Source organism: Chiloscyllium punctatum, chromosome 46, assembly GCF_047496795.1.
Source record: "Chiloscyllium punctatum isolate Juve2018m chromosome 46, sChiPun1.3, whole genome shotgun sequence".
Classification (NCBI taxonomy): domain Eukaryota; kingdom Metazoa; phylum Chordata; class Chondrichthyes; order Orectolobiformes; family Hemiscylliidae; genus Chiloscyllium; species Chiloscyllium punctatum.
Genome location: NC_092784.1, coordinates 39579148 through 39606838, shown reverse-complemented (window position 1 = coordinate 39606838; position 27691 = coordinate 39579148). Strand labels below are relative to the sequence as shown.

The window sequence follows — 27691 nt, the reverse complement described above, 5'->3', positions numbered from 1 at the left end:
ACTGTTCTTCACATCCTAGTGGCTCAGATGTTCACTGAAATGAAAAACTCAAAGTCTGACTTCAAAATGGATCGCTCCCAGATGAAAAACAAAAGTAAGTTCTGAACTTGGCAAAGTAAGTTCAAAAAAACTATTTCTTCTGTAATTAAAACTGAAAAATTATCCTCTTATTTTCCTTTTATTACTGCTTTTAAAAACCCTCACAATTTCCTTCCATCTGATCTGATGACACGTTTTTATATTCTCTTCAACTTGTTACCTACTCACTATACCTCCCTTACTTGCCTGAATCATCTTTTGCCCAAACGTTTATGTCTCCCATCTGAGTGTCCGTCTGGTTTTGACTTATCTGTTTGGGCATAGAATTTTAATCTTTGTAGTAACACCTCATCTTATCCAAAACTTAACTGAAGGTTCCTTCCTGCCAATCTGTTTATAAATTGTTCTCTCCAGTTACTTTAAGTCATGCCCATGACTTAAGTCTGTTTCTGATATTTCTAATTTTTCGTTATTCTGGTCTATTGAACAATCATTCTAATGGTTCTCATCTCCCAATCTTCCACATGTCTGTTTTCTGCTCTGTAAGAAAAATGTGCATAAATCATTTAGTATAATTCAAAAATGTTATGCTTTCCAACATCTTCTGTTACATATTTGCCAGATTTCACCACCCACAGAAACCAGTGTGCCGAACCCTAAAGCAGAGGTTACAATCGCCATTTCTTCCTCCATTCCAAATTGTTTTCTTTCCTCTTCTTGACCTTGGAATCATATAATACAATATAGCTTCTTCAGTCCATTGAGTCTGTACAACCAAAAATACACTACGTTAGTACCACTTTCCCGCACTAGGCTTGAATATTATGAAACTTCAAATGCTCCTTCGAATAGCTTTTTAAAGGTTGTGAAGTTTCCCACCTCAACTACCTTCCCATGCAGTGCACTCTAGACCACCACCACTCTCTGAGTGAAATTTTGTTTAAAAACCTCTCTAAGCCTTTTACTTCAACATTATGCCTGCTTATTGAGCCTTTGATGAAGGAGAATAGCTGCTTTCTATCATCTTGTCCATGCCTCTCAGAATCTTATACACCTCTATCAGGACCTCCCTCAACCTTTTCTGCTTCAAAGAAACAACCCAAGCTTATCCAGCCTCTTTTCATTAGCTGAAATACTCCCTTCTAGGCAATGTCCTGGTGTATCTCTACACTCCCTACAGTGCAATCATATCCTCCTTGTAGTGTGGTGACCAGAACTGCACACAGTACTCCAGCTGTTGACGAACCAAAGTTCTGTATACCTCAAACATAACCTCCTTAACTGCTTCTTGTATCAATCTGCTCATACATCTCTCAATCCATCTTCTCAAGTTTTGTGTTTGCATCTTCCTCCTAAGTAAAGACAGATGTGAAATACTCACTTACCAATGTCATCTTGCTTAAAACATAGATTGACCCCTTTGTCCCTCAGAAGCCCTATTCTTTCCCTGGTTCTTCTCTTGATTTGCTTGAAGAGTATCTTGGGATTCTCCTTAATCTTGCCAGCCGGCTTTTCCTCATATCTCCTCTGGCCTCCCCTACTTGCTTTTTGTGAGCTACCTCTTCCACTACTCCTCTAGGGCCTCCATTGTTTTGCTCCTTTTGCACTTGTTATACTTTTCTCTTTTCCTTTTTATCCAGCCCTGAATATTCTTAGACTTCCAAGGTTCTCTGGATTTGTTGCTCACCCATTTCATCTTAAAGAGAACATGTTAGGCATATAATTCCCCCAGTGTATTTTTGAACACCTCCCACTGTTTTTCTGTAGATTTATCATCAAGTATCCGTTTTCAATGTCTACCTTGGCTAGCTTGCCTTATTTTAATAAAATCTGCCTTACCCTAATCCAAAAAACCTTTCTTTCCGGCCATCTTTCTTCTTTCCCAAAACAAACTTAACATGTACAGTGCCATAGTTGCAATCACCACAATGCTTCCCCACTGTCATCTCGATTACCTGCCTAGTTTCATTACCCAGAATTAGCTTCAGTAGTGTACATTCCTTGTAGAACCATTTACATATTAATATAAAACGCTTTCCTGTATACATTTGAAGAACATAACCTTATTCATTCTTTTCAATGAATCTTCAGGCTCCCCCCATATACTCACCTCATCCTGAGATTTGTAATACCCTTAAAATACACCCCCAACACCAGCAAAGTGCATTGAATCCCATCTATTTGTGCAGAAGATTTATACATTCCAATCTTTCTCCTCCCATATTGTTTCCTCCTGCTATTCCTAAGCTATGCTTAGATCTTAATTTTTGGGCAGCATGATAGCTCAGTGGTTAGCACTGCTTCCTCAAAGCACAGGGTCCCAGGTTCGATTCCAGCCTTGGGTGACTGTCTGTGTGGAATTTGCACATTCTCCCCACGTCTGCATGGGTTTCCTCCGGGTGCTCCGGTTTCCTCCCATAGTCCAAAGGTGTGCAGGTCAGGTGAATTGGCCATGCTAAATTGCCCATAGCAATAGGTGCATTAGTCAGAGGGTAGTGGGTCTGGGTAGGTTATTCGTCGGAGGGTCAGTGTGGACTGGTTGGGCCGAAAGGTCTGTTTCCACACTGTAGGGTATTTAATCTAATCTAATAGCATAGAAGTAAGCCATTTAGCCCATTGTGTCCGTGCCTATCAACAATCATCTGACTACGCATCCTATTTTCCAGCTTCTGGCCCATAGCCTCCAAGTGAATATCTAAGTAATGCTCCAATATTGCTAGGGTTTCTGACTCATCCACTCTTTCAAGTAGTGATTTCCAGACTCCCAATACCTTCTGAGTGAAAATATTTCTCCCCAACCTTTTACTTAAACTTCTGCCTTTTAACTTAAATCTATGCTGCCTGGTTAATGTTGCCTCAACTAATGGAAAAAGAACCTTTCTATCCACCCTGTCTGTGACCTTCATAATCTGATGCACCTCTAGCAGGATCCCTCTCAACCACCACTGCTGCAAGGAAAACAGCCAATTACATAGAAAATAGAAGCAGGAGTAGGACATTCAGCCCTTCAGGCTTCTTCCATTATTCAGTATAATCATGGTCATCCAATTTAGTACTCAGTTCCTGTTTTCTCCTCATACTGTTTGATTCCTTTAGCCCTAAAAACAATATCTAACTGCTTGAAAACACTCAACGGTTTGGTCCTAAACGGCCCATGGTGCATCATTAACCTGTGACCCCTGTGTCTGAACTCCCTGGTCATCAGGAGCATACTGTTTAGTCTCGATAGAATTTTATAGATTTCTATGAGTTCACCCCTTATTCTTCTAAATGTTAGGGAATATAGATCTAACCTATCCAGTTTTTCTTCATACATCGGTGTCCCCAGGAATCAGTCTGGTGAACTCTCTCCAGAGTCAGAACATCCTTCAGATTAGGAGATCAGAACTGCACACAATACTGCAGTGGTCTCAGTATGGCCCTGTACAATTGTAGCAAGAAATCCCTGTTCCATGCTTGAATCCTCTAGCTATTAAGGCCAACACACCACTTGCTTTCTTTACTTAATGTTGTACACCCCTAGACTTAACAAATTTTTCTTGACAGTTCAGATTCTCTAGTCCAGGCAATATTCTGGTAAATCACCTCTGCATCCTGTCTAGTCTTCCTTATAATGTGGAAATCAGCACACAGCACTATTTTTGACTCAACGTTTTATGCAGTTCCAGGATAATCTCTCTGTTCTTGTATTCTGTGCTTCAGCTAATAAATCCCATATTTCTTCTTACCACCTTATCTACTTACCTCCTGTTTCATTTGGGCATCTGTGGATATGCACATCAAGGTCCCTCTGATCTTCAGTACATTCCAGAGTCCTACCATTCATTGTGTGATCCCTTACCTTGTTAGCTTTTCCCAAGTGCATTACCTCACAGTTTTCTGGGTTGAATTCCATTTGTCACCATTCTGCCCTTCTGACCAGCAGTGGCATGTGTATATTCTCCAGCAGTTTACAACTATCCTCCTTACTATTTACTGCTCAACCAATTTTCACATCATTCCTGAACCTCTTGATTACCCAATTCCCCCACTCAATCAAGTTCAGCAAGGGTCCCAGTACTAAGCTCTGTGCAATCCTACTTAAAACAGATTTCCATTTACAGAAATATCCCTTACCATCACACTCTATTTCCTGCCTCTGCATATTTTGAATCCCATGTGCCACTTTGCCTTGTACCCCATTCACTCTTACTTTTTTGACCAGTTTTCGTGAGAGATCTTATCAGAAGCCTTGCTAATTTCCATATAGATTACTTCAAATGCATTACATACAGAACATCTCTGGTTACTTCCTCAAAGAATTCAGTCAAATTTGGTCCATCAAACCTTCCCTTAACAAATCCATGCTTTCTCTGTTTAATCAGTATCTCTCGTTCTGAACATATATTTTGTCTTTTGGAATTATTTTTTATAACTCTCCCACTACTGAGGTTAGACTGATGGTCCTATAATTCCTTTGTCTATTCCTTCCACCTTTTTTAGTTATAGTTCAGCTATTACAGTTCTCCAGTTCTCAAGCACCTCACCCCCAATGACCAGAGAAGATTTAAAATTTATTGCCAGGGCCCCTAATACTTCTTCCTTGCGTATCACAACAGCCTAGGATAAATCTAATTTAGACCTAATCCACGAATGTTTCTTTCAAAATATATATCTGTTGAAATGCACTCTTGCAATATACAACTGTCCTGCATACACTTCCCCTATGTACAGCTTCTCCATTTTTTTCACATAGAACCCACTGATATTTACTCCTGTCTGTGTATACATACCTGATATGTGTCTTCACTTCAGTACAAAAAGGTGAAATGTCAAATACATCAAACAATTTTGAATTAGATGTGGTAAATTTGAATAGTTATGCCTCCAAATCTATATTGAACACAGAGATTAGTTGGGAAGATGGTTTCTCTGGGGATCAGAACAAAATCTTTATTTCCATTTCAGTTACCCAGATGTTCAGTGAAATAAACAACTCCCAGACTGATATCAAGACCGAACTGTCACGAATGAAGGATGACAGTAAGTATGACAATAAAACAAGTGTTTGCATCTCCAACAAATTATCTGTACCACTGTCCCTGTCGAGTGAGCTCCCCAGATTGTCAACCTGAGATAGTCTGATGTCCTTTCTCACCGAGTGTCAGAAAGAGATTCCAAGCTTTTCCCGACAATGAGGTACCCAGAGTGTAAGTAATGTTATTGCGAAGCAGCAACATCAGCAAGGCCCCCAGCTGCTAGACTAATCTGTACTGCAATACAGCTTTTCAAAGCCCTGCACTAATTAGGAGCAAAAGAATGTAGTAGATGGATTCTTCTGTTGTTTCTTGGCGATTGGAAGGTTTACTGAATAGAAAGAAACTACTTCACCTATGTGTATGCGTCTGCTGAAAGACAAGCCACCCACTCGTCCCCAACTTTCTAACATTGACCTTTGGCCTGGCTGTTAACTATTGTTCAGTAATATTGGGTGCAATCTCTGTGGCAATTCCTCTACCAATTAGAATCCACTTACCAACCAATCAGCACTCCCCTTTTCTGCAGTATAAATGTCAGTTTTCCTCTTAGTATTGGTACTTCTTATGAATTGTCCTGTTGAGTGTAAGATGAAAAGTTGTAGCACAATGTCTTTTTCAGCAATACTCATTACAGTAATGCTTATTCGCCATGTACACAACCAAACTGTACAATACAGGCAATTCTGATCAAAATGTTGGCACAGTCGCTCAGTGGTCAACACTGCTGCCTCACAGCACCATGGATCTGAGTTCAATTCCACCCTTGGACAATTGTATCTGGGATTTGCACGTTATCCCGTGTCTGCATGGGTTTTCTCCAAGTGCTTGGTTTCTTCTCAGTCCAAAGATATGTACATTAGGTGGATTGCCATGCTAAATTGCCCTTAGTACCCACAGATGTGCAGGTTAGGTGGGTTAGCCATGGGCTGGGTCTGGGTGGGATGTTCTTCAGAGAGTCTGTGTCGTGTCAATGGGCCGAATGGTCTGGTTCCACACTGTGGGGATCCTATGATTCATCAGGAGAATGTGTTGACTATTCAGAGTCGCTTTGTCTGGTTTAAACATAACCTAAGCTTTGCAGTAACCTATTAGTCATCATATAACTGCATCCCTAACAGCAGCTACTTATTAACTTGCAACCAATGTGGGAGAATTTATTGCTCTTGTATAAAGAGTGGGTAAGGTGTGGAGCTGGAAAAAAGCACAGCAGGTTAAGCAGCATCAGAGAAGGGTAGTAAATGTTTCAGGTCAGAACCTTTCATCAGGAAGGTTGTCCTCTGATGCTGCTTGACCAGCTCCACTCTTTATCCACTCTGACTCTCCAGCATCTGCAACCCACATTACCTCCAAGTTGCTGAAAACCTGACTGCGAAGCCTCTACCAAGGATACTAACATTGAAGAAGTTGCTCCTGGATGAGTCGAACTAGTCGCTACCAGGTCTGCCATCAATGAGAACAACTTTCCTAAAATCTCCATCCATGAAGAAATGCCAAGAGGCTATATTACCCATGGAAAATCCTTGCCAAGAGTCCACTTTCCATCCAGCCAGCATGCACTTCTCATGCAACATAAAATTGTTACTCCCTTTTCATTGGTATTCTTGCAAATTGTCCTGATGAGTACGGGATGAGAAGCTTTGAAAAAGTATTTTTTAACTGTAATATTCCGATTCTGTACTACCAAATGACGATTATTAAACAACAGTGCTAAATGTTTGGACTGTGTTGATGGAGTAACTGTGTTGGTGTTTGCCCTAGTAACCAAAGCCCCATTGTATGAAAATAGAATGAGTTGTGTATCATGTTGCTCTTGGCCTGTGATACACAAGTCATGGTACCTCTTAGATAAATGTTTCAAAAACATTGGTGGGAGGGATGTAGATTTTGGGCAGGATTCTTAGCCCATTGTGCATTCCAGCCCCATTGCAGAGCTTAAGTGCAAGAATATAGACTGATACAGATGGGTTAAATTATGCTCTCAGTGTGGCACTGAGGGAATGCTACTTGACAGCGTGCCTGCCTTAAAATGTAGCATTACATATGTTCAGGTGAAATACATGTCTGTGTTATTTGAAGACAAGCAGGGGAGGGGTCCTCTTGTGCAGTAATAGCATTCCTACCCCTGGATCGAGAGGCTCTTGGATTAAAGTTCGACCTGATCCAGAGCTGTGAAATAACAGAACTGTGTAAGTGTTCAGATAGCTGGGACTGTACCCAGTGTAGATGGGTGGGGCAGGGGCCGGGGAGAGGCCAACCTGCTCTGAGGAGAGCCCTACAATTTGTGGCTCAGTGAGTAGTACTTCCAGCTCTGAACCTGAAGCCTATTGATTTATGTGCCCCTGCAGAGCCTTCATCACAAATATGAAATCTTGGCTACTCCAGTGCAGTGCTGAGGAAGTACTGCATTGTCAAAAGTACTATTTTCAGGTGCAATATAAACCAAGGTTCATTGAGCTGGATATAAAAGACCCCACGGTCTGCATTGACAAAGAGTAAGGGAGTCACCTCTGTGTCGTGTGAAAAAATTACCTACCAGCGCCATCACCAAGGTAGTTTATGAGCACATTATTGCATTGCAGTTTGTGGTCTTCCTGAGTGCAAATTTGGTGTTGTGTTTTCCAGATTATTACAGTAACGTTACTTTAAAATAAAAGGTGCCTTCATTGGCTGTAAAGTGCTTGGTGGTTATGAAAGGTGCTATATAACTGCAGGTCTTTCACAAAACAGCCAGCAAAGGGATGGGGAACACATATAAAATGTCAAAGCAAATCAGGCAGCAGCTTTTCATTAGGACTTGGAGAAATTACAGGGGGCCGTTTATCGGGAAGGAGTATCAGCGGGAAAAGGGAACAAATAATAGCTGGAAGTGTAAACAAAGATATGATTTTTTTTTAAAGTATAGCCTCTCACACACCTTTCCTTCCCTTTAGAAAATACTGGGGAGGGGGTGTCAGGATTTCCAGGGTAATTAGCAGCTTTCTCAACCACCTCCTTTCATAGCCCACAAGCCCTGAGGTAGGATTTGAATCCAGACAGTCTAACCTAGAGGTAGGGAGGCTACAACTGTATCCCAAGACTTCCTTTGTGAAGATAATGATGCAAAACCATAGATGTTGATATAAAAGAAAAGAATGAAGTTAAAGATGTACTTGAGAATATATGGTTGGGATCAGCACAGTAACACATTATCTGGGAGATGTACAACACTAACAAAGCTAACTGGGGGTGTGGTGGAATACCATGGTGGGTCCATGGTTATGGGGTGCTGACCATATAAGAGCAAGGAACCCCAACCACTCACATCTTCCTCCACAACCAGAGTGTCAATGCAGTCACCGTCTCTGAGCAATCCCTTTCGCCTGAGCAATGAAGGGGCTACTGTTTCAAGTCTAAAGCTTTTAGACTCAATAGTGTTTCTCACGTTTTTATTGCTCTTTGTTGGAAGAGTTGTAGGAATGTGTAGGTTAGGTGCATTAGTTAGGTGTAAATGTAGAGTAATAGGGTTGGGGAATGGGTCTGGGTGGGTTACGCTTCAGGGGATTGGTGTGGATTTGTTGGTCCAAATGGCCTGTTTCCACACTGTAGAGATTCTATGATCTGGATCATTAATGTATAAAGTGAAAAGTTGTGGTCCCAACATTGAGCATTGTGGAACACCACTTGTCACCTACTGCCACCCTGAGAAGGACCCTTTTATCCCCACTCTCTGCTTTCTGTCAGACAGCCAAGCTTCTATCCATGCTAGCATCTTGTCTCTAACACCATTGTCCTTTATCTTACTCACGAGCCTCCTATGCAGCACTTTGTCAAAGCCTTCTTGAAGTCCAGGGAGGTAACATCCATTGGCTCTCCTTGGTCTAACCTGCTCATTACTTCCTCAGAGTTCTAGTAGATTTGTTAGGCATGACCTCCCCTTGATGAAACCATGCTGGCTTTACCCGATTTTACCATATACTTGCAAGTATTCAAAAGCCTCAACCTACACGATGGATTCCAGGATCTTACCCACGACTGAGTTCAGGTTAATCAGTCTGAAATTTTCTATCTTTTGCCTTATTCTCTTTTTAAATAAGGGTATCATGTTAGTGATTTTCCAGTCCTCTGGGATTGTCCCTGATTCTAGCGATTCCTGAAAGATCATCACTGACACCTCTGCTATTTCTTTAGCTATCTCCTTTACAACTCTGCAGTATAGTCCGTCTGGTCCAGGTGATTTATTGACCTTCAGGCCATTCAGTTTTTCTAGCACCTTCTCCTTGATGATGACCACCATACTCCGCTCTGCCCCCTCGCTCTCTTGAACTTTTGGGATATTACTTGTGTCTTCGATGAGGACTAACGCAAAGTAATTGTTTAGTTCCTTAACCACTTCCTTGTCCCCACTATTATCTTTCCAGTAACCAATTTCCACTTCTGCCTCTCTTTTGCCCTTTATCTAAGGAACCTCTTAAGTCTTCCTTTATATTACTGGCTAGCTTACCCTCATACATAGCCTTCTCCCTCCTCATTTCTTTTTTTGTTGCCCTCTTCGTAAACTTCTGAATCCTCTGGTTTCCCACTGCCCTTCACCTCATTATATGTTTTCTCTTTTGCTTTTATGCTATCCCTGACTTCTCTAGTCAGCCATGGTTGCCTCATCCTCCCTGCACCATGCTTCTTTTCCCTCGGGATGAATCTCTGCTGTGTCTCCTGAATTACTCCCAGAAATTCCTGCCTTTGCTGTTCTATTGTCTTTCCGGTTCGGCTCCTGTACCAGTCAATTCTAACCAGCTCTTTCCTCATGCCTCTGTATTTGCCTTTATTCAGCCATAATACCATTACCGCTGATTCTGTCTTCTCCCTCTCAAATTTCACAGTAAATTCAATCATAATATGATCACTGCCTTCTAAGGGTTTCTTCACCTTAAGCTCCATTATCAAGTCTGCCTCATTGCATAACATTAAATCCAGTATTGTCTGTTCCCTAGTGGGCTCATAGACATGCCACAAATTCCTTTTTTTACAATCCATTACCAACCTGAGTTTCCCAGTCCAACTACACAATGAAATCCCCCATGATCACTGTAACTTTGCCTTTCCTACACACCTTTTTTATGTCCTGTATACCTTACACCCCAACTCTTGACTACTGTTTAGAGGCCTGTATGTAACTCCAACTGTGGTCTTTTTTAACTTTGCTGTTTCTCAATTCTACCCACAGATTCTATACCGTCTGACCCTGCTCTGTCTCCTCCTATTGATTTAATTTCATTTCTTGCTAATAAGGCAACCCCATTCCCTCTGCCCAGCTTGTTAATAAGATGTATATCCTTAAATATTCTGCTCACAATCCTGATCCCCTTGCAGCCACGTCTCCCTGATGCCCACCACATCATAGCTGCCAGTTTTGATCTGCGCCACAATCATATTTACCTTATTGCTTATACTGCATGCTTTCAAATATAACACTTTCAATCCTATATCAACCGTCCCTCTTATTATCACTCATTTGTCCAGCATGTTTGAAGTTTGATAGCTAACCCTTTTGAGAGATTCTGTTCTATTTATGTCTGTGCTGGAGATTTTAATAACCTCTCCTGAGTTCTGCAATCTTACTTTCACCTTTTATTCGGGTTTTTAATTTCTCCTATATCTGGACACTCCCACCTTGTTTAGTCTAAAGCACTGTCGACAGCCCTCATTATGCGGTTCACTAAGACTCTGGCCCCAGCACGGTTCAGATGAAGACCATGCCATCAGAACAGGCCCTTTCTTCCCTAGGCGCAAGTGAGAACTGCAGATGCTGGAGATCAGAGTCTAGAGTATATTGCTGGAAAAACACAGCAGGTCAGATAGCATCCAAAGAGCAGGAGAGTTGATGTTTCAGGCAAAAGCCTTTCATCAGGAATCCTGATGACAATGTCCCAGGAATTCAAATCCATTTCTCCCACACCATCTTTGAGCCACGCATTTACCTGCTTAATCTTATTGACCCTGTTCCAATTACCTCGTTGCTCAGGTAGTAATCCGGACATTATTACCTTTTCGGTTCTGCTTTTTAATTTAGCTCCTTGCTATTCATACTCCCTTAGCAGAGCTTCTGCCCTAGGTTTATCTATGTCATTGGAACCCATGTGGATCATGACCTCTGGATCCTTATCCTCCCACTCCAGGTTCCTCTGCAGCCCAGCTGAGATATCCTGAATCCAAGCAGCAGGCAGGCTACACAACCTTCAGGACTCTCATCCCTGATCACAGAGAACAATGTCTATGCCTCTAACTATACTATCCCCAATTACACCAAAATTTCACTTCTCTCCCCCCACTTGAATGGCTCTCTGCGTCATGGTGCTGTGGTCTGTTGGCTCATCCTCCCTGTAGTCCCTGTTCTCAAAAACACAAAGCAAAAGTCTTGGACCTATTGGACATGAACAGGGATAAGGCTCCTGCAACTCTACCTCCTGGATTCCTCTACCTGCCTCACTCACAGCCACACCCTCCTGTCCCTGGGCACTGGCTGAATTCGAGTTAGTTTAAGGCGTGTGTTTGACTGTCTCCTGAAACAGCATCTAGGTAACTCTTTCCCCCCACCTCCTGTCGCAATGTTTGAAGCTTAGACTCTAGCTCATCAACTCGAAGCCAGAGTTCTTCCAGCAATGAACATTTACTACAGAAGTGGTCACTGGGAACCACAATGGGGTCCACCAGCTCCCACATCATGCAGAAGCAACACATCACTTGACCCTCCATCCTTATGTAATTAGTTTTGAATTTGTTTTTTTATTGAATTTAACTTTTTGTATGTCATGTCATGCTTGTGCATGTCATGACCAATACATTAACAAGATTCGATTTAACACAGATTCAAATTTAACAGACCCCTTATTAGCCAATCAAATCTCAGGCGCCCTCCTGTAAGGTCACTTTTCAGTTTCCCCCTCAGAATGAGAAACACTTAACTTCCGAGACTGCTGTCCATTTGCTCCCACTCAGCTCCAGTCCCAAAGAGCAGGCCCCAAATCCACAAGTTAAATTTTTATAATCTCTTACCTTCCCAGACTGTTGTCCCTTCACTACCGCTCAGCTCCAGTCATCCTGAATGGCAGAGCAGGCTCAATGAGCCAGATGGCCTTCTCGTGCTCCTATTTCTTATGTTCTTATGTCTACCCTATTTAAGATCATCATAATCTTATACAACTCAATCAAATCCCATCTCAATCTCCTCTTCTGTAAGGAAAACAACCCCAGCCTTTCCAATCTCACGTCATAACTGAAACTTTCTAGCCCAGGCAAAATCCTGGTAAATCTCCCCTTCATCCTCTCTAGTGTTATCACATCTCTCCTATAATGTGGATTTCAGGACTGCATACAGTCTGTACCTGTGGCCTCACCAATATTTTATAGTTTCAGCACAAGCTCCACTGGCTTAAACTCTGTCCCTTATGCCTTCTTAACCACTTCAGCCACCTGGCCTGCTACCTTAAGGGACTGGTGTACGTGCAGATCCCTTGGATCCTTGGTGCTTCCCAGGGTCCTAATGTTCATATGTATTCCTTTGCTTTGTTCTTTTCAAGTGCACCACCTTACACTTATCCAGATTGAATGCTATTTGCGACTAATGAGCCCACCTGACCAGCTTCTCACTATTTACCACACCACCAATTTTTGTATTGTCTGTGAACTTACTGATCAACCCTCCTCTGTTCGAGTTTAAATCATTTATATAAACAGCAAAGGCCCCAAAACTGACCCCTGTGCGATTCCACTGAACACAGACTTCCATTTGGAAAACACTCCCCAATCATTGCCCTCTGCTGCCTACCAGTCAACCAATATGGATCCAATTTGCCAAATTGCCTTAGATCTCATGGCTTTGACTTATACTAGCAGAATCCCACTCAGGACCTATCAGAAGCCTTCCTGAAATCTAAATTTATTACATCAAAAGCCTTGGCCTTGTCTACACACCTGATCATTTGTTGGAAAGATTCAGCCAAGTTGGGCAGACATGACTTTCCCTTAGCAAAACCATGCCGTCAGTTCTTGATTAATCCCTGCCTGTCAAAATGAAAATTAATTCTGAAGAGCTGGTAATAGCTTCCCCACCGGTGAGGTTCGAGTGGTCAGACTGTAGTTCCCTGGTTTAATCCTCATTCCATTCTTGAAATACAGTACAATGTTGGCTGTCCTCCAGTTCTCTACCTCCTCTTCTGTGATCAGCAAGGAATTGAAAACGTTTTACAAGCACCCCTGCTATCTCCTCCCTTGCCTCACTCAACAGCCTGGGGCAGATTTCATCCATCCTTGGAGATTTATCATCTTTTAAGCCTGCCAAACCACTCAGAATCTCTTCTCTATTTAACATAATTTCTTTAGTTGTATCACAGACCTTCCTGATTTCTACACCCACATCATCCCTTTCACTAGCGAACACTGACCCAAAGTATTCATTTGAAAACAAACCTACATCCTGTGGCCCCACACACCAGTTACCACTGTGGCCCTTAATGGGTGCAATTCTTTCCATCATTATCCTTTTATTTTAACGTAACTGTAAACTAACTTAGGATTTTTCTTTATTTAATCTGCCAGCATCCTTTCATATTCCTTTGCAAATTCTGTTTTTCAGGACTTCTATTGTCTGATTGGTTTCAAAATATGCTGCTCTAACAAACTATCTTGAATGCATTCTATGAGTTCCCCGTTGATGCTACTACAATCGTATTTTTCCAGTTTGTGTGTCGATACATGACTATCCAAGATCTCTGTAATTCACCAATTTTACCCTCTTGTGCATTCCTGTTCACAGGATTGGTGTTGCAGTGCTGTATCCTAGCAATCTACATGCACTGTCTTTGGCAAAAGTGAAGACTGCAGATGTTGGAGATCAGAGTTTCAAGACTAGAGTTGTGCTGGAAAAGCACAGCAGGTCAGGTAGCTTCCGAGGAGCAGGAAAATCAACGTTTTGGGCAAAAAACCCTTTATCAGGAATGAGGCAGGGATCCTTTGGGGTGGAGAGAAAATGAGATGGGGCTGGGGAGAAGGTAGCTAAGAGTATAATAGGTGGGTGGAGGCGGGGATGGAGGTGATAGGTCAGAGAGGAGGGTGGAGCAGATAGGTGGGAAGGGAGATTGGCAGTAAGACAGATTCATGAGGATGGTGCTTAGTTGGCAGGTTGGAACTGGGGTAAGATGGGGGGAGGGAAATGAGGAACTGGTGAAGTCCATGCACTCTGTTTGAACATGGGCCCCATCGACTGTTAAAGCATGTGAGCAGAGGTATTGAAATGGTATGGTGATGATCTAGGTTAGTTAATTCATTTTCATGGGACAATAGACCAGAGAAGTGGTCAACAGAGACAGTACTTGTGATATACATTGGCACCAATGACATGGTAAAAAGAAGGAGTTGAGGTTTTGTAACAGGTATTTAGCGACTTAAGTATTAAATTAAAGAGGAGAACTATGACGGTTGTAATCTCTGGATTGCTTTAAATGCCATGCATTACTGAAAATAGGAATTGGAAGATAGATCAGACAAATATGTGGCTAAAAGGATGGTTGGAGAATTGGGCAGAGAAATCGCAAATGGACCTCAATCTGGACAAATGCGAGGTGTTGCATTTTGGAAGATCCAATTCAAGAGTGAACTATACAGTAAATGGAAAAGTCCTGGGGAAAATTGATGTTCAGAGAGATCTGGGTGTTCAGATTCATTGTTCCCTGAAGGTGGCAATGCAGGTCAGTAGAGTGGTCAACAAGGCACACAGCATGCTTTCCTTCATCGGACGGGGTATTGAGTACAAGAGTTGGCAGGTCATGTTACAATTGTATAGGACTTTGGTTCAGCCACACTTGGAACACTGCACAGAGTTCTGGTCACCACATTACCAAAAGGACGTGGTAGCTTTGGAGGGTACAGAAGAGGTTCACCAGGATGTTGTCTGGTATGGAGTATGCTAGCTAAGAAGAGAGGTTAAATAGATTAGGATTATTTTCATTGGAAAGAAGAAGGTTGAAGGGGGACCTGTTTGAGACCTACAAAATCATCAGAGGTTAGATAGTGTGGATAGCAAGAAACTTTTTCCCAGAGTGGGGGAACTCAATTACTAGGGGTCACAAGTTCAAAGTGAGAGGGGAAAGGTTTAGTGGAGATATACGTGGAAAGTTCTTAATACAGAGGGTGGTGGGTGCCAGGAATGCGTTGTCAGTGGAGGCGTTGTAGGGCTGGGAATGATAGCGTTATTTAATATATGTCTAGACAGAACATGAATAGGCAGGGAGCAAAGATCCTTAGAAAATAAGCGGCAAGATAGAAGATCTGGATTGGTGCAGGCCTGGAGGGCCTGTTCCTGTACTGTAATTTTCTTTGTTCTTTGTTTTGGAAGGCTAGATTTTTGATCATTGGGACTGTTTCTGGGGAAGATGGGACCTGAACAAGTTGGACAGGTACACCTGAACTGGAAGGGGTCCAGTATCCTTACTGGGATGTTTGCTCATGGTGTTGGGAAGATTTTAAACTAATTTGGTAGAAGGATGGGGCACAGAGTGGATGTAAAGTCAGGTGCAAGGTTCAGTCAGACATAGAATGCATAGTAGGACAGCCAGCAGGCTGACAAGACATGGACATGGTAAGGCACATGGGGGAGTGGAAAGCTAAATTATGTCAATTTTAATGCAAGGAACCTGACTAGTAAGACAGATGAACTGAGAGCTTGACCAATATTGGGAATATGATATAGTTGCACTCACTGAGACACTGAGTGGTTAGCACTGCTGCCTCACAGCGCCAGAGACCTGGGTTCAATTCCCACCTCAGGCGACTCTCTGTGTGGAGTTTTCACATTCTCCTTTTGTCTGCGTGGGTTTCCTCCGGGTGCTCCGGTTTCCTCCCACAGTCCAAAAATGTGCAGGTTAGGTGAATTGGCCATGCTACATTGCCCATAATGTTAGGTGAAGGGGTAAATGTAGGGGAATGGGTCTGGGTGAGTTGCGCTTCGGCGGGTCGCTGTGGACTTGTTGGACCGAAGGGTCTGTTTCCACACTCTAAGTAAGTAAGTAAGTATGGTTCATGGAATGGCGGAGTGTCAGCTCAAAGGTCCAAGGTGCAGAACGTCCAAGAGCAATAGGGAGGTAAGAGAGGTGGGGATATTGCATTATTGATAAAGGAGAACATTACTGCAGTAATGAGGGGCAATGTCTTAGTCGGCTCTTCAAATGAGACTACCTGGGTAAAACATGGAAATAGATAAAGGGCCTGCACTAACAGGGCTCACAACAGCCAGAGAGCAGATATGTGGTCAAATCAGAAAGGTGTGAGAGGAATAGGGTTATACTCAACATTGCTAACATTAACTGGGATTGGTTTAGTGTGAAAGGATTAGATGGGCGAAATTTTTGAAGTGCATTTAGGAGACTTTTTCTGTGCCAGTACATTGACTGACCTACTAGAGATGAGGCAGTGCTGAACCTGATCCTAACAAATGAAACAAAAGTGGTTGAAGTGCCATTGCATGAGTATTTTGGGGATAGTGACCATAACTTTGTAAAATTTCAAAGTCATTATGGAAAGAGATAATGATCATGCAAAAGTTGTGTCTAGATTAGTGGAATATCATTAGACTGGACCTGGCAGACAGTGACTTGGAGCAGCCACTTGCGTGTAAGGAAAATGGGAGGCTTTTAAAATTGATTGGTGAAAGTTCAGGGTCAGCATGTTCCTCGAAGAGTGAAGGGCAAGAGCAGTAAGTCTAGGGAACTCTGGATGTCAAGGGAGATCGAGAGTTTGATGAAAGAAAAAGAAGGAAGTGTATGTTAGACACAGAGCATTAAAAACAGGGGAGCTCCTTTAGGAGTATATAGACTGCAAGAGATGAGGGGCCAGAAAATATCTTTGGCAGATAGGATTAAGGAAAACCCCAAGGCATTTTATAAGTATATTAAGAGCAAGAGGATTACGCACAGAAGAGTGGGGCCTATTAGAGACCAAAGGAATGTGTGGAGCCAGTGGACATGGGTGAGGTCTTAAGTAAATATTTCTCATCTGTATTCACAAAGATATTGTAACTGGAGATTTCAGTTGGGATGATGAGATTCTAGAGCATGTTTAGTTTAATAAGGAGGAGGCTTTGGATATTGTTAAGAAGGGGAGCTTGATTTCCACCGCCCCCCCCCCCCTCCCCACCCCAACAATTAGAAGCAAAACACTCGAAGAGGCTCACCTCGCCTCATAATCTGTTAAAAGAAGTGTCACCTCCTAATCTGTTATAAAGGAGTAGGTAAATGAAATGAAATCCTTCCGCTCACTCTATAATTAACAAGTAATAATTTATTTTTCCAACTCCAGCAATGAACAAATTAGCAGAACCACTAACAAATCGAACAATTCTCCTCTAACTACTAATTATTCCTGAATAAAACAAAATTCTAATGGTATGCTCTCTCAATAAATACAAGTCCCACTTATGGGAACGAAATGCAAACGAATTTAGTCTGTCAAAATTATAGCATTGTTACATCTTCCGGACCTTTCTATGAGTTATAGAGTCATAGAGGTGTACAGCATGGAAACAGACCCTGGTTGTCCATGCCGACCAGATATCCCAACCCAATCTAGTTCCCACCTGCCAGCATCCGGCCCATATCCCTCCAAACCCTTCCTATTCATATACCCATCCAGATGTCTATTAAATGACCAATTGTACCAGCCTCCACCACTTCCTGTGGCAGCTCATTACATACACATATCACCTTCTAAGTGAAAAAGTTACCCCTTAGGTCTCTTTTATATCTTTCCCCTCTCATCATAAACCTATGCCCTCTAATTCTGGATTCCCCCACCCCAGGCAAAAGACTTTGTCTATTTATCCTATCCATGCCCCTTATGATTTTATTAACCTCTATAAAGCCAACCCTTGGCCTCCAACACTCCAAGGCAAACAGCCCCAGCCTATTCAACCTCTTCCTATAGTTCAAATCCTCCAAACCTGGCAACATCCTTGTAAATCTTTTCTGAACCCTTTCAAGTTTCACAACATCTTTCTGATAGGAGGGAGACCAGAATTGCACACAATATTCCAACAGTGGCCTAACCAATGTCCTGTACAGCCATAACATGATCCCTCAACTCCTGTACTTAATACTCTGACCAATAAAGGAAAGCACACCAAACGCTGCCTTCACTATCATAACTACCTGTGACTCTACTTTCAGGTGTTCTCTGCTGATCTTTTAAGAACATAGAACAATACAGCACAGAACAGGCCCTTCGGCCCTCAATGTTGTGCTGATCTGTGAACTAATCTAAGCCCATCCCCCTACACTATCCCATCATCATCCATGTGCTTATCCAAGGACTGTTTAAATGCCCCTAATGTGGCTGAGTTAACAAGATTGGCAGGCAGGGCATTCTACATCCTTACCACTCTGAGTAAGCAACCTGCCTCTGACGTGTGTCTGAAATCTATCACCCCTCAATTTGCAGCTATGCCCCCCCTTGTACAAGCCGATGTCGTCATCCTAGGAAAAAGACTCTCATTGTCCACCCTCTCTTTCTGTGATCATCTTGTATGTCTCTATTAAATCCCCTCTTAGCCTTCTTCTCTCCAATGAGAACAGACCCAAGTCCCTCAGCCTTTCTTCCAGACCAGGCAACATCCTGGTAAATCTCCTCTGCGCCTTTTCCAATGCTTCCACATCCTTTCTGTAATGAGGCAATCAGAACTGTACACAATATTCCAAATGAGGCCGCATTAGCGTTTCGTACGGTACCAGCATGACATCACAGCTCCGGAACTCAATCCCTCTACCAATAAAAGCTAACATACTGTATAAGCCTTCTTAACAGCTCAATCAACCTGGGTGACAACTTTCAGGGATCTATGTACATGGACACCAAGATCCCTCTGACCACATCCAAACTACCAAGAATTTTTCCATTGACCCAATGTTCTGCTTTCTTGTTATTCTTCCCAAAGTGAATCACTTCTCATTTATCTGCATTGAACTCTATTTTCCACTTCTCAGCCCAATTCTGGAGAGAAAGCAGTGTTAACATTCCAGCTCCAGTGACCCGTCTTCAGAACTGGGGCCCTTCCTGTTTGTTATGTACATTAATGTTGAATGTAGAAGTTTTAGACCAGGTAATTACAGACCAGATAGTTTGACATCATTACTTGGCAAATTATCAGAAAAATTCTAAGGGACATGATTAATCGACACTTGGATCAGCAGAGATTGGTCAGGGAGAGTTAGCATTAATGTGTTGGAGATCCTGAGATTTTTGAAAAGGTGCCAAAAAATATAACAATAAAGATATAATGTAGAAGGTACAATTGGTAGGTTTGAAGATGACATGAAAACTGGTAGTGGTGTTGATAGTGACGGAGATTGTCTCAGACTATAGTCTGATAGAGATCATCTGGTAAATTGGGCAGAACAGTTGCAGATGGACTTTAATCCTGATAAGAGTGAGGTATTACATTTTGGGAGGTCAAATAAGGGAAGGATTAATACAATAAATAGAAAGTCTCCAAGGGAGTATAGAGGAATAAAGATGGACAAGTCCATAGATACCTGAAGGCGTCAACACAGGTAAGTAGGTAGGTTGATGGAAAAGGCACATGGATGCTTACCTTCATTCACCAGGGGAAGATTTTGGAGCAGGGAAGTTGCAATGATATAAAGCATTACTCAGGATACAGGTGGAATAATGTATAGAATTCTGGTTGCCACATTAGTGGAAGGACATGATTACTCAGGAGAAGGTACAGAGGATATTCACCAGAATATTGTCTGGGATGGAAAGTCTCCGTGATGAGGAGAGACTGGATAGACTGGGCATGTTTTCCCTAAAGCAGCAGAAGCTGAGGGCAGGGAACAGAATTTGACTGAAGTAAACAAAATTATGAGATACATAGACAGAATAGATTGTGAGAATCTTTTCCCATGGCAGACGCATGTAAGCCCAGACTGCATAAGTTTAACATGACAAGTAAAGGATTTAGAGGAGATCTGAGGAAACTTTTTTCTCATCTAGAGGATGTAGAAATATGGAACTTGTTGTCTCAGGGTGGTGGAACTGTGATGATGCTGCTCCTTTAACCAGGTTATGTTAAAGAATAAAGAAAGTTTACAGCCCAGGAACAGGCCTTCCAGCCCTCCAAGCCTGAGCCGATCCAAATCTACTGTTTTAAACCTGCCACCCAATTCCGAAGCATCTGTATCCCCCTGCTCCCCACCTACGTATGCATCTGTCCAGACACAAATGAATCTACCATGCCTGCCTCTACCACCTCTGCTGGCAACGTGTTCCAGACACCCACCACCCTCTGTGTGAAGTACTTGCCACGTGTATCCTCCTTAAACTTGCCACCTCTCACCTTGAAAGCGCGACCTCTCGTTATTGAATCCTTCACCCTGGGAAAAAGCTTGTCTCTATCCACCCTGTCTATACCCTTCATGATTTGAGATGCCGGTGTCGGACTGGGGTGTACAAAGTTAAAAATCACACAACACCAGGTTATAGTCCAACAGGTTTAATTGGAAGCACACTAGCTTTCGGAGTGACATTCCTTCATCGGGTGATAGTGGAGGGCTCGATTGTAACACAGAATTTATAGCAAAGATTTACAGTTGATGTAACTGCAATTATTCATTGAAAAATGGATTATCTGTTAAGCCTTTCATCTGTTAGAATACAGTGATAGTTTCACTTCTTTCATGTGTAAATCACAAAACCTTTTTTTTAAAGTTGCATTCTCGGGTTAGCTGTTAACAATGGTGATAGCTAGACAATATGTTGAAGGTGTTAGCCCCCTGTGTTCTCTGTCTATGCCATGATGTTTAGATTGATTTTAATCTAAAAAGTGAGATAACGGAGTTTTACATAAATTCATGCAGTTTTTGAGTTAAGAGTTCTACGTGAATGTATGCAGTTTTCGAGCAAAGTACAATGTAATTCTGCAAGTACAAATTCACCCCACAAAATATATGTGTGCATGTGGATCTTTGTCTGTGTGTGTGTGTGTGTGTCTGTGTGTGTGTGTGTGTGTAGGTGTAGTGAGTGCAGAGTGTCTTAAGTCTGTGAGGGGGTGCATGTGTGATTGTGGAAGTGTGTGTCTATAAGGGTGTGTGTGGGTGTCTGAGTGTGTACCTGTGTCCGTGTGTTTGTGAGAGTGTGTGTGTGTAGGAATATCTGTGTGTGTGTGTGGAGTGCAATGGTGCTCACCTGTAATGTGACTTGAACCCAAGGTCCCGGTTGAGGCCCTCCCTATGGATACTGAATTTAGCTATCAGCCTCTGCTCGGCCACTTTTCTCTGCTGCCTGTCCCAAAGTCCACCTTGGAGGATGGTCACCCGATGTGCACACAGACACCCACACATACTCTTATAGACATACACACTCCCACACGCATCCTGTCACAGACTTAAGACACTCTGCACTCACAACCCACACCCCAGACAGACAGACAGACAGACAGACACACACACACACACACACACACACACACACACACACACACACACAGACAAAGACCCACATGCACACATATATTTTGTGGGGTGAATTTGTACTTGCAGAGTTACGTTGTACTTTGTTCAAAAACTGCATGAATTCATCTCAAACTCCGTTATCTCACTTTTTAGATTAGAATCAATCTAAACATCATGGCATAGACAGAGAACACAGGGGGCTAACACCTTCAACATATTGTCTAGCTATCACCATTGTTAACAGCTAACGCGAGAATGCAACTTTTAAAAAAAAAGGTTTTGTGATTTACACATGAAAGAAGTGAAACCATCACTGTATTCTAACAGATGAAAGGCTTAACAGATAATCCATTTTTCAATGTATAATTTCAGTTACATCACACTGTAAATTTTTGCTATAAATTCTGTGTTTCGATTGAGCCCTCCACTATCACCTGATGAAGGAATGTCACTCCGAAAGCTAGTATGCTTCCAATTAAACCTGTTGGACTATAACCTGGTGTTGTGTGATTTTTAACTTTATACCCTTCATGATTTTGTAAACCTCAATCAGGTCCCCCTACAATCTCCTTTTTTTCTAATGAAAATAAACCTAACCTACTCAACCTCTCTTCATAGCTAGCACCTTCATTACCAGGCAACATCCTTGTAAACCTTCTCTGCACCCTCTCCAAAGCATCCACATCCTTTTGGTAATGTGGCAACCAGAACTGTACACAGTATTCTAAATGCGGCTGAACCAATAACTTGTGCAATTTTAACATGACTTGCCAGCTCTTATACTCAATACCCCGTCCAATGAAGGCAAGCATACTATATGCCTTCTTGACCTCTCTATCCACCTGTGCAGCAACCTTCAGAGTACAGTGGACCTGCACTCGCAGATCTCTCTGCCCATCAACTTTTTCCAAAGCTCTTCCATTCATAATTTGCTCTAGAATTAGTCTTGCCTAAATGCATCACCTCACATTTGTCTGGATTGAACTCCATCTGCCACTTTTCCGCCCGACTCTTCAGTCTATCTATATCTTCCTGTATTCTTTGACAGTCCCCTAAGCTTTCTGCTACTCCACCAATCTTCGTGTCATCTGCAAACTTGCTGATCATACCAACAGTGCCCTCTTCTAGATCATTTATGTATATTACAAACAACAGTGGCCCCAACACTGACTCCATTTTGAGAAACTCTCTTCAGCTACTACACTCTGTCTCCTGTTGCTCAACCTGTTCTTTATCCACCTAGTTAGAACACCCTGCACACCATGTGACTTCACTTGCTCCATTAGTCTACCATGGGGAACCTTATCAAATGTATTACTAAAGTCCATGTATATGACATCAACATCCCTTCCTTCATCTAACAACTTGGTCACTTCCTCGAAGAACTCCATTAATTTGGTAAGGCACGATCTCCCCTGCACAAAACCATGTTGCCTATCACTGATAAGCCCATTCTTTTCTAAATGTAAATAGATCCTATCCCTCAGTACCCTCTCCAGCAACTTTCCCACGACTGATGTCAGGCTCACTGGTCTATAGTTACCCAGAATATCCCTACTACACTTCTTGTACAGGGGAACAATATAAGCAACCTTCCAGTCCTCCGGCACCTCACCCGTGTTTAAGGATGCCACCAAGATATCTGTTAGTTGTCATTGTTATTTTTCAAGATGAGTCATAAATGCAGAGACACCAAGAGGCTTTTATGGGTTTAGGGCCAATTTGATGATAGCTAACACATACTACCTCACACAAAAGGCTTTCAAGTTTTAAAAAAACTACTTGTACAATAGTGGCATGCTGCCTCACAGCGCCAGGTGCCCAGGTTTGATTCTAGCCTCGGGTGACTGTCTCTGTGGACTTTGCACATTCTCCCTATGTCTGTGTGGGTTTCCTCTGAGTGCTCCAGTTTCCTCCCATGATCCAAAGATGCTCAGGTTAAGTGAATTGGCCATACTAAATTGTCCATAGTGTTCAGGGATGTGTAGGTTATATGCTTTAGTAAGGGATAAATGTAGAATAATAGGGTCTGAGTGGGTTACTGTTTGGAGGGTAGGTGTGGACTTGTTGGGCCGAATGGCCTGTTTACACACTATAGGGATTCTATCAATGAAAGGGGAGTGGCCAGTTCTCCCAACTCTGGTTTAGTTTGGTTTTAGCAGTTTGGCTGTTCAAAGCCAGCAATCAGTTTTTTTTGAGGTTGCTGGTCAATGAAACAGCGACATGGAAGAAGGTGTTCCATACTAAATCTCTCTGACACCTCTCTGTTGTAAGACCCTATGTTTGATTTTTTTTCCTTTTTTGCCAATGGGTATTTATGGGGTTTGTTGCAAGTAGTTTGAACAGCATTGTTAAATTGGGATAATCTGTTGGGTTTTTGGATAGGTTAAGTTATTCAGTATTCTGTTCTCTTTTGTTTGTGTTTCATCCAGTAATCTTGCAAATAATTCTGTTTTGTTTAAAACTAAGTGGGTGGTCCAGCTGCATCACCCCGAGAATATTTATTTTACATCGGCTTAAAACAACGAGCAGAGTTCAGGTCTGGGCTACTTCTTGAAATGTTTTGAGGGTGTCTGGCCTGGTCCATAACAGAAGCAGGTATACAGTGTACTTGTAACGTTTAAGAAGCATTTAGTCAGGCACTTAAAATGCCAAGGCGTAGAAGTATATGGACTAAGTGCAAGTAAGGGGGATTAGTATAGTTTGGTGTTTTTTGGTCACCATGCACATGATGGGTTGAAGGACCTGATTCTATGCTATATGACTCTGTGAGTGTATGAGTTCAAAACTACACAGACGCTTTGCAGCTCTCGAATTTTATTTGAAAAACCACTGGTTTTATTGACTGTGAATGAAAGTAATTTACTCAAAGCAAGAGGTGCTTTTCAGTTAGACACTGTAGTGCTGAATTGTTCTTTGATCAACTGTGAGTGTGTGTTTACTTTTGACGATCACTGTTCTTGGTTGCTTATGTCTGGGTAACAGCCCCAAGATTTCACTGTTAGAGAACAGGCTCCTCCCATCCCCCAAAGAAGGAATAAACCTGGCAGATGTCTTGAAGCAGCCCTGCCTGGCGACAGACCAGAAGAACAGCAAAATCTACTTTAATACACCCACATTACCCCCTGGACTTTGAGTGTCAAAGTGTGATGAGCAGAGGGATCTTGGTGTCCATGTACACAGATCTTTGAAAGTTGCCACCCAGGTAAATAGTGCTGTGAAGAACTATTGGTGTACTGGGCTTTATTGGTAGAGGAATTGAGTTCTGGAGTCCTGAGGTCATGTTGCAGTTGTATAAGACTCTGGTGCGGCCGCATCTGGAGTATTGTGTGCAGTTTTGGTCGCCATACTACAGGAAGGATGTGGAGGCACTGGAACGGGTGCAGAGGATGTTTACCAGGATGTTGCCTGGCATGGTAGGAAGATTGTATGAGGAAAGGCTGAGGCACTTGGGGCTGTTTTCATTGGAGAAAAGAAGGTTTAGCGGTGACTTGATAGAGGTGTACAAGATGATTAGGGGTTTAGATAGGGTTGACCATGAGAACCTTTTTCCACATATGGAGTCAGCTATTACGAGGGGGCATAGCTTTAAATTAAGGGGTGGTAGGTATAGGACAGATGTTAGGGGTAGATCTTTTACTCAGCGGGTTGTGAGTTCATGGAATGCCCTGCCAGTAGCAGTGGTGGACTCTCCCTCTTTATGGTCATTTAAGCGGGCATTGGACAAGCATATGGAGGTTATTGGGCTAGTGTAGGTTAGGTAGGCTTCGGTCGGCGCAACATCGAGGGCTAAAGGGCCTGTACTGCGCTGTATTTTTCTATGTTCTAACAGTAGTAGCTTTCCGTCCAGTGCAGAGGGGTCCCTGTTTCAGAAAGAAAGTCCAATAAAATTGCCAAATGATCCTTATAGTCCACCTCACCTTGTACATTTAAAATTGGAGCTCTAGTATGACCAGAACATTGATTTCCAACTTTTAATGTTTTGTGTATCTGTTTTTCCGTCAATGATGGCCTGTTAGCTTTGGCTATAGTTTGTTGTTAAACACTTAAATGTCAATCTTTTTATTTAAGAAAACAAATTGAGATTTGCTATTTGGTCTTGAGCTGGATTATTTGTACATGTATGTGGATTAACAAATCTAGGTCATGCAGCAACATTGCAATCCCTCCATCTTCAGGTACCTCAGCAGTGCCCAACATGAATGGCCGTGTTCCCCATGTTCCGTGTGTGTGCCGTACAGGATAATCTGCTGAGTGTTTCCTTGTATTTTCCTGCTGGATAACCACCTGTAACTGTGGTTTCCCAGAAGATAATCTACTCACCGTATTTGTGCGTCCCTACAGGACAAATCACTTGCTGTATCCTTATGTATTCCTGCAGGATAATCAACTCACTATATCAATTTTATCACCTTGTTCTATAATTAGCGGATACTAATCCGTGTGAAATTCAGAGAAATGTAATGATCTGAGCAGTTACTTTGTAGCATTTTGATTAATATTGAGCAAATGCAACATTGTTGAATTATGATTTCAAATCTTTTTCCCAGTAATGGAGATGTTCAGTGATATCAGTGATTCGCTGGGCCATACCAGATTGGAACTTTCCCAGATGAAGACTAACAGTGTGTGTTTATCAAAATATCTCTTCATCTCTGGCTCACAGTAATCTCAAAAAGAAAATTTCTCTGAGGTGGTAGGCTTGATCTTTGCAAAGAAGCTGAAGTTGGCCATGGAACTCTGGAAAGATCAGAGGGAACTCAGTGTACATATGGACAGATGCCTGAAGGTAGCAGGCAGGTAAATAAGATGTTAAAGAATGCATGTGGGATACTTGCCTTTAATGGCAAGGCATTGAATACAAGATTAAGGATATTATGCTGAAACTGTACAACAAAACTGGTTAAACCACAGCTAGAGTTCTGCGTGCAGTTCTGGTCACCACATTATATGAATCTGATAGCACTTAAGAGGGTGCAGAGGAGGTTAACCAGGGCGCTATGCTATAAGAAAAGGTTCAGTAGGCTGGGGTTGATTTCCTTGGAGCAGCAAAGCTTGAGAGGGGAATCTGATGGACTTGTACAGGATAATGAGGGGCATAGGAAGGATGGATAGGAAGGCACTTTGTACATAGGTAAATGGCTTAGTAATCTGGGGACATAGATTTAATGTAAGAGGTTGAAGGCTAAGAGAAAGGTTGAGAAATATTTTTACCCAGAGGGTGGTAGGAATCTGGAACTCACTGCCTGAAAGGCTGGTTGAGTCAGAAACTTTCGTTATGTTGTAGTAGTTGCCATAACCTCCAGAGCTATGGACTGAGAACAGGAAAATGGCATTCGTGTAGTCAGATTTTTGTTGACCAGTGGAGACATAATGGGCCAACTAGCTTCCTACGCTGTAAGTGTTTGTGTATGAGGATATCGGGCAGTTGCGATACTGTCTGGTTTTGTTGTAGGCTTGTGCTAGTTCAAAGGTCATCTATTGAGGTGTAATTCTTATCTCGATGAGGAGTTAGAAATGGTCCAGTGAGTCAGACAATTGCCAATAGAAGGAACTTGCACTGGGAAACTCTCTCGATCATCTGCCCAACTTGAACTACAGATTGGCAATAACAAGAAGGAAACAGTGACAGATGCCACATCGCCTTAATTTCCACCAAACTGATGAGTAGAAGTCAAAGGCAGGCTTGCCCTCAGATTTCATATCCGTATGATGTTCAAATCCCTTAAACGAGGGATCCCAGATGATTTACTGAGAATGGTCTGTAGGAGGCAACAGAATCTGGTAAAAAGCTTCCCTAGTTGTCTGCTGTAGTCCTGCTGTCTCTCTGGAGGAGGGGATTCCAATGCTTCAGGATTCAATGCAATGCTTATGAGGAAAGGGTGAGTGACTTGAGGCTGTTTTCATTAGAGAAGAAGGTTGAGAGGTGACTTAATTGAGACGTATAAGATAATTAGAGGGTTAGATAAGGTGGACATTGAGAGCCTTTTTCATTGGATGGTGATGGCTGGCATGAGGGAACACAGCTTTAAACTGAGAGGTAATTGATATAGGACAGATATCAGAGGTTGTTTCTTTACTCAGACTAATAGGGGTGTGGAACCCACTGCAACAATGTCAGACTCGCCAACTTTAAGGGCATTTAAATGGTCATTGGATAGA

General features: G+C 42.3%; 1 protein-coding gene across 1 annotated transcript in view; it reads left to right on the top strand.

Moving 5' to 3' along the window:
• LOC140467903 (uncharacterized) overlaps positions 1-27691 on the top strand; it is a 154414-nt gene that overhangs the window by 37345 nt on the left and 89378 nt on the right. Inside the window, exons 5-6 of the mRNA XM_072563979.1 lie at positions 20-94; positions 4987-5061. Of these exons, the coding sequence (XP_072420080.1) occupies positions 20-94; positions 4987-5061 (150 nt within the window). The remainder of the gene's footprint in view (positions 1-19; positions 95-4986; positions 5062-27691) is intronic.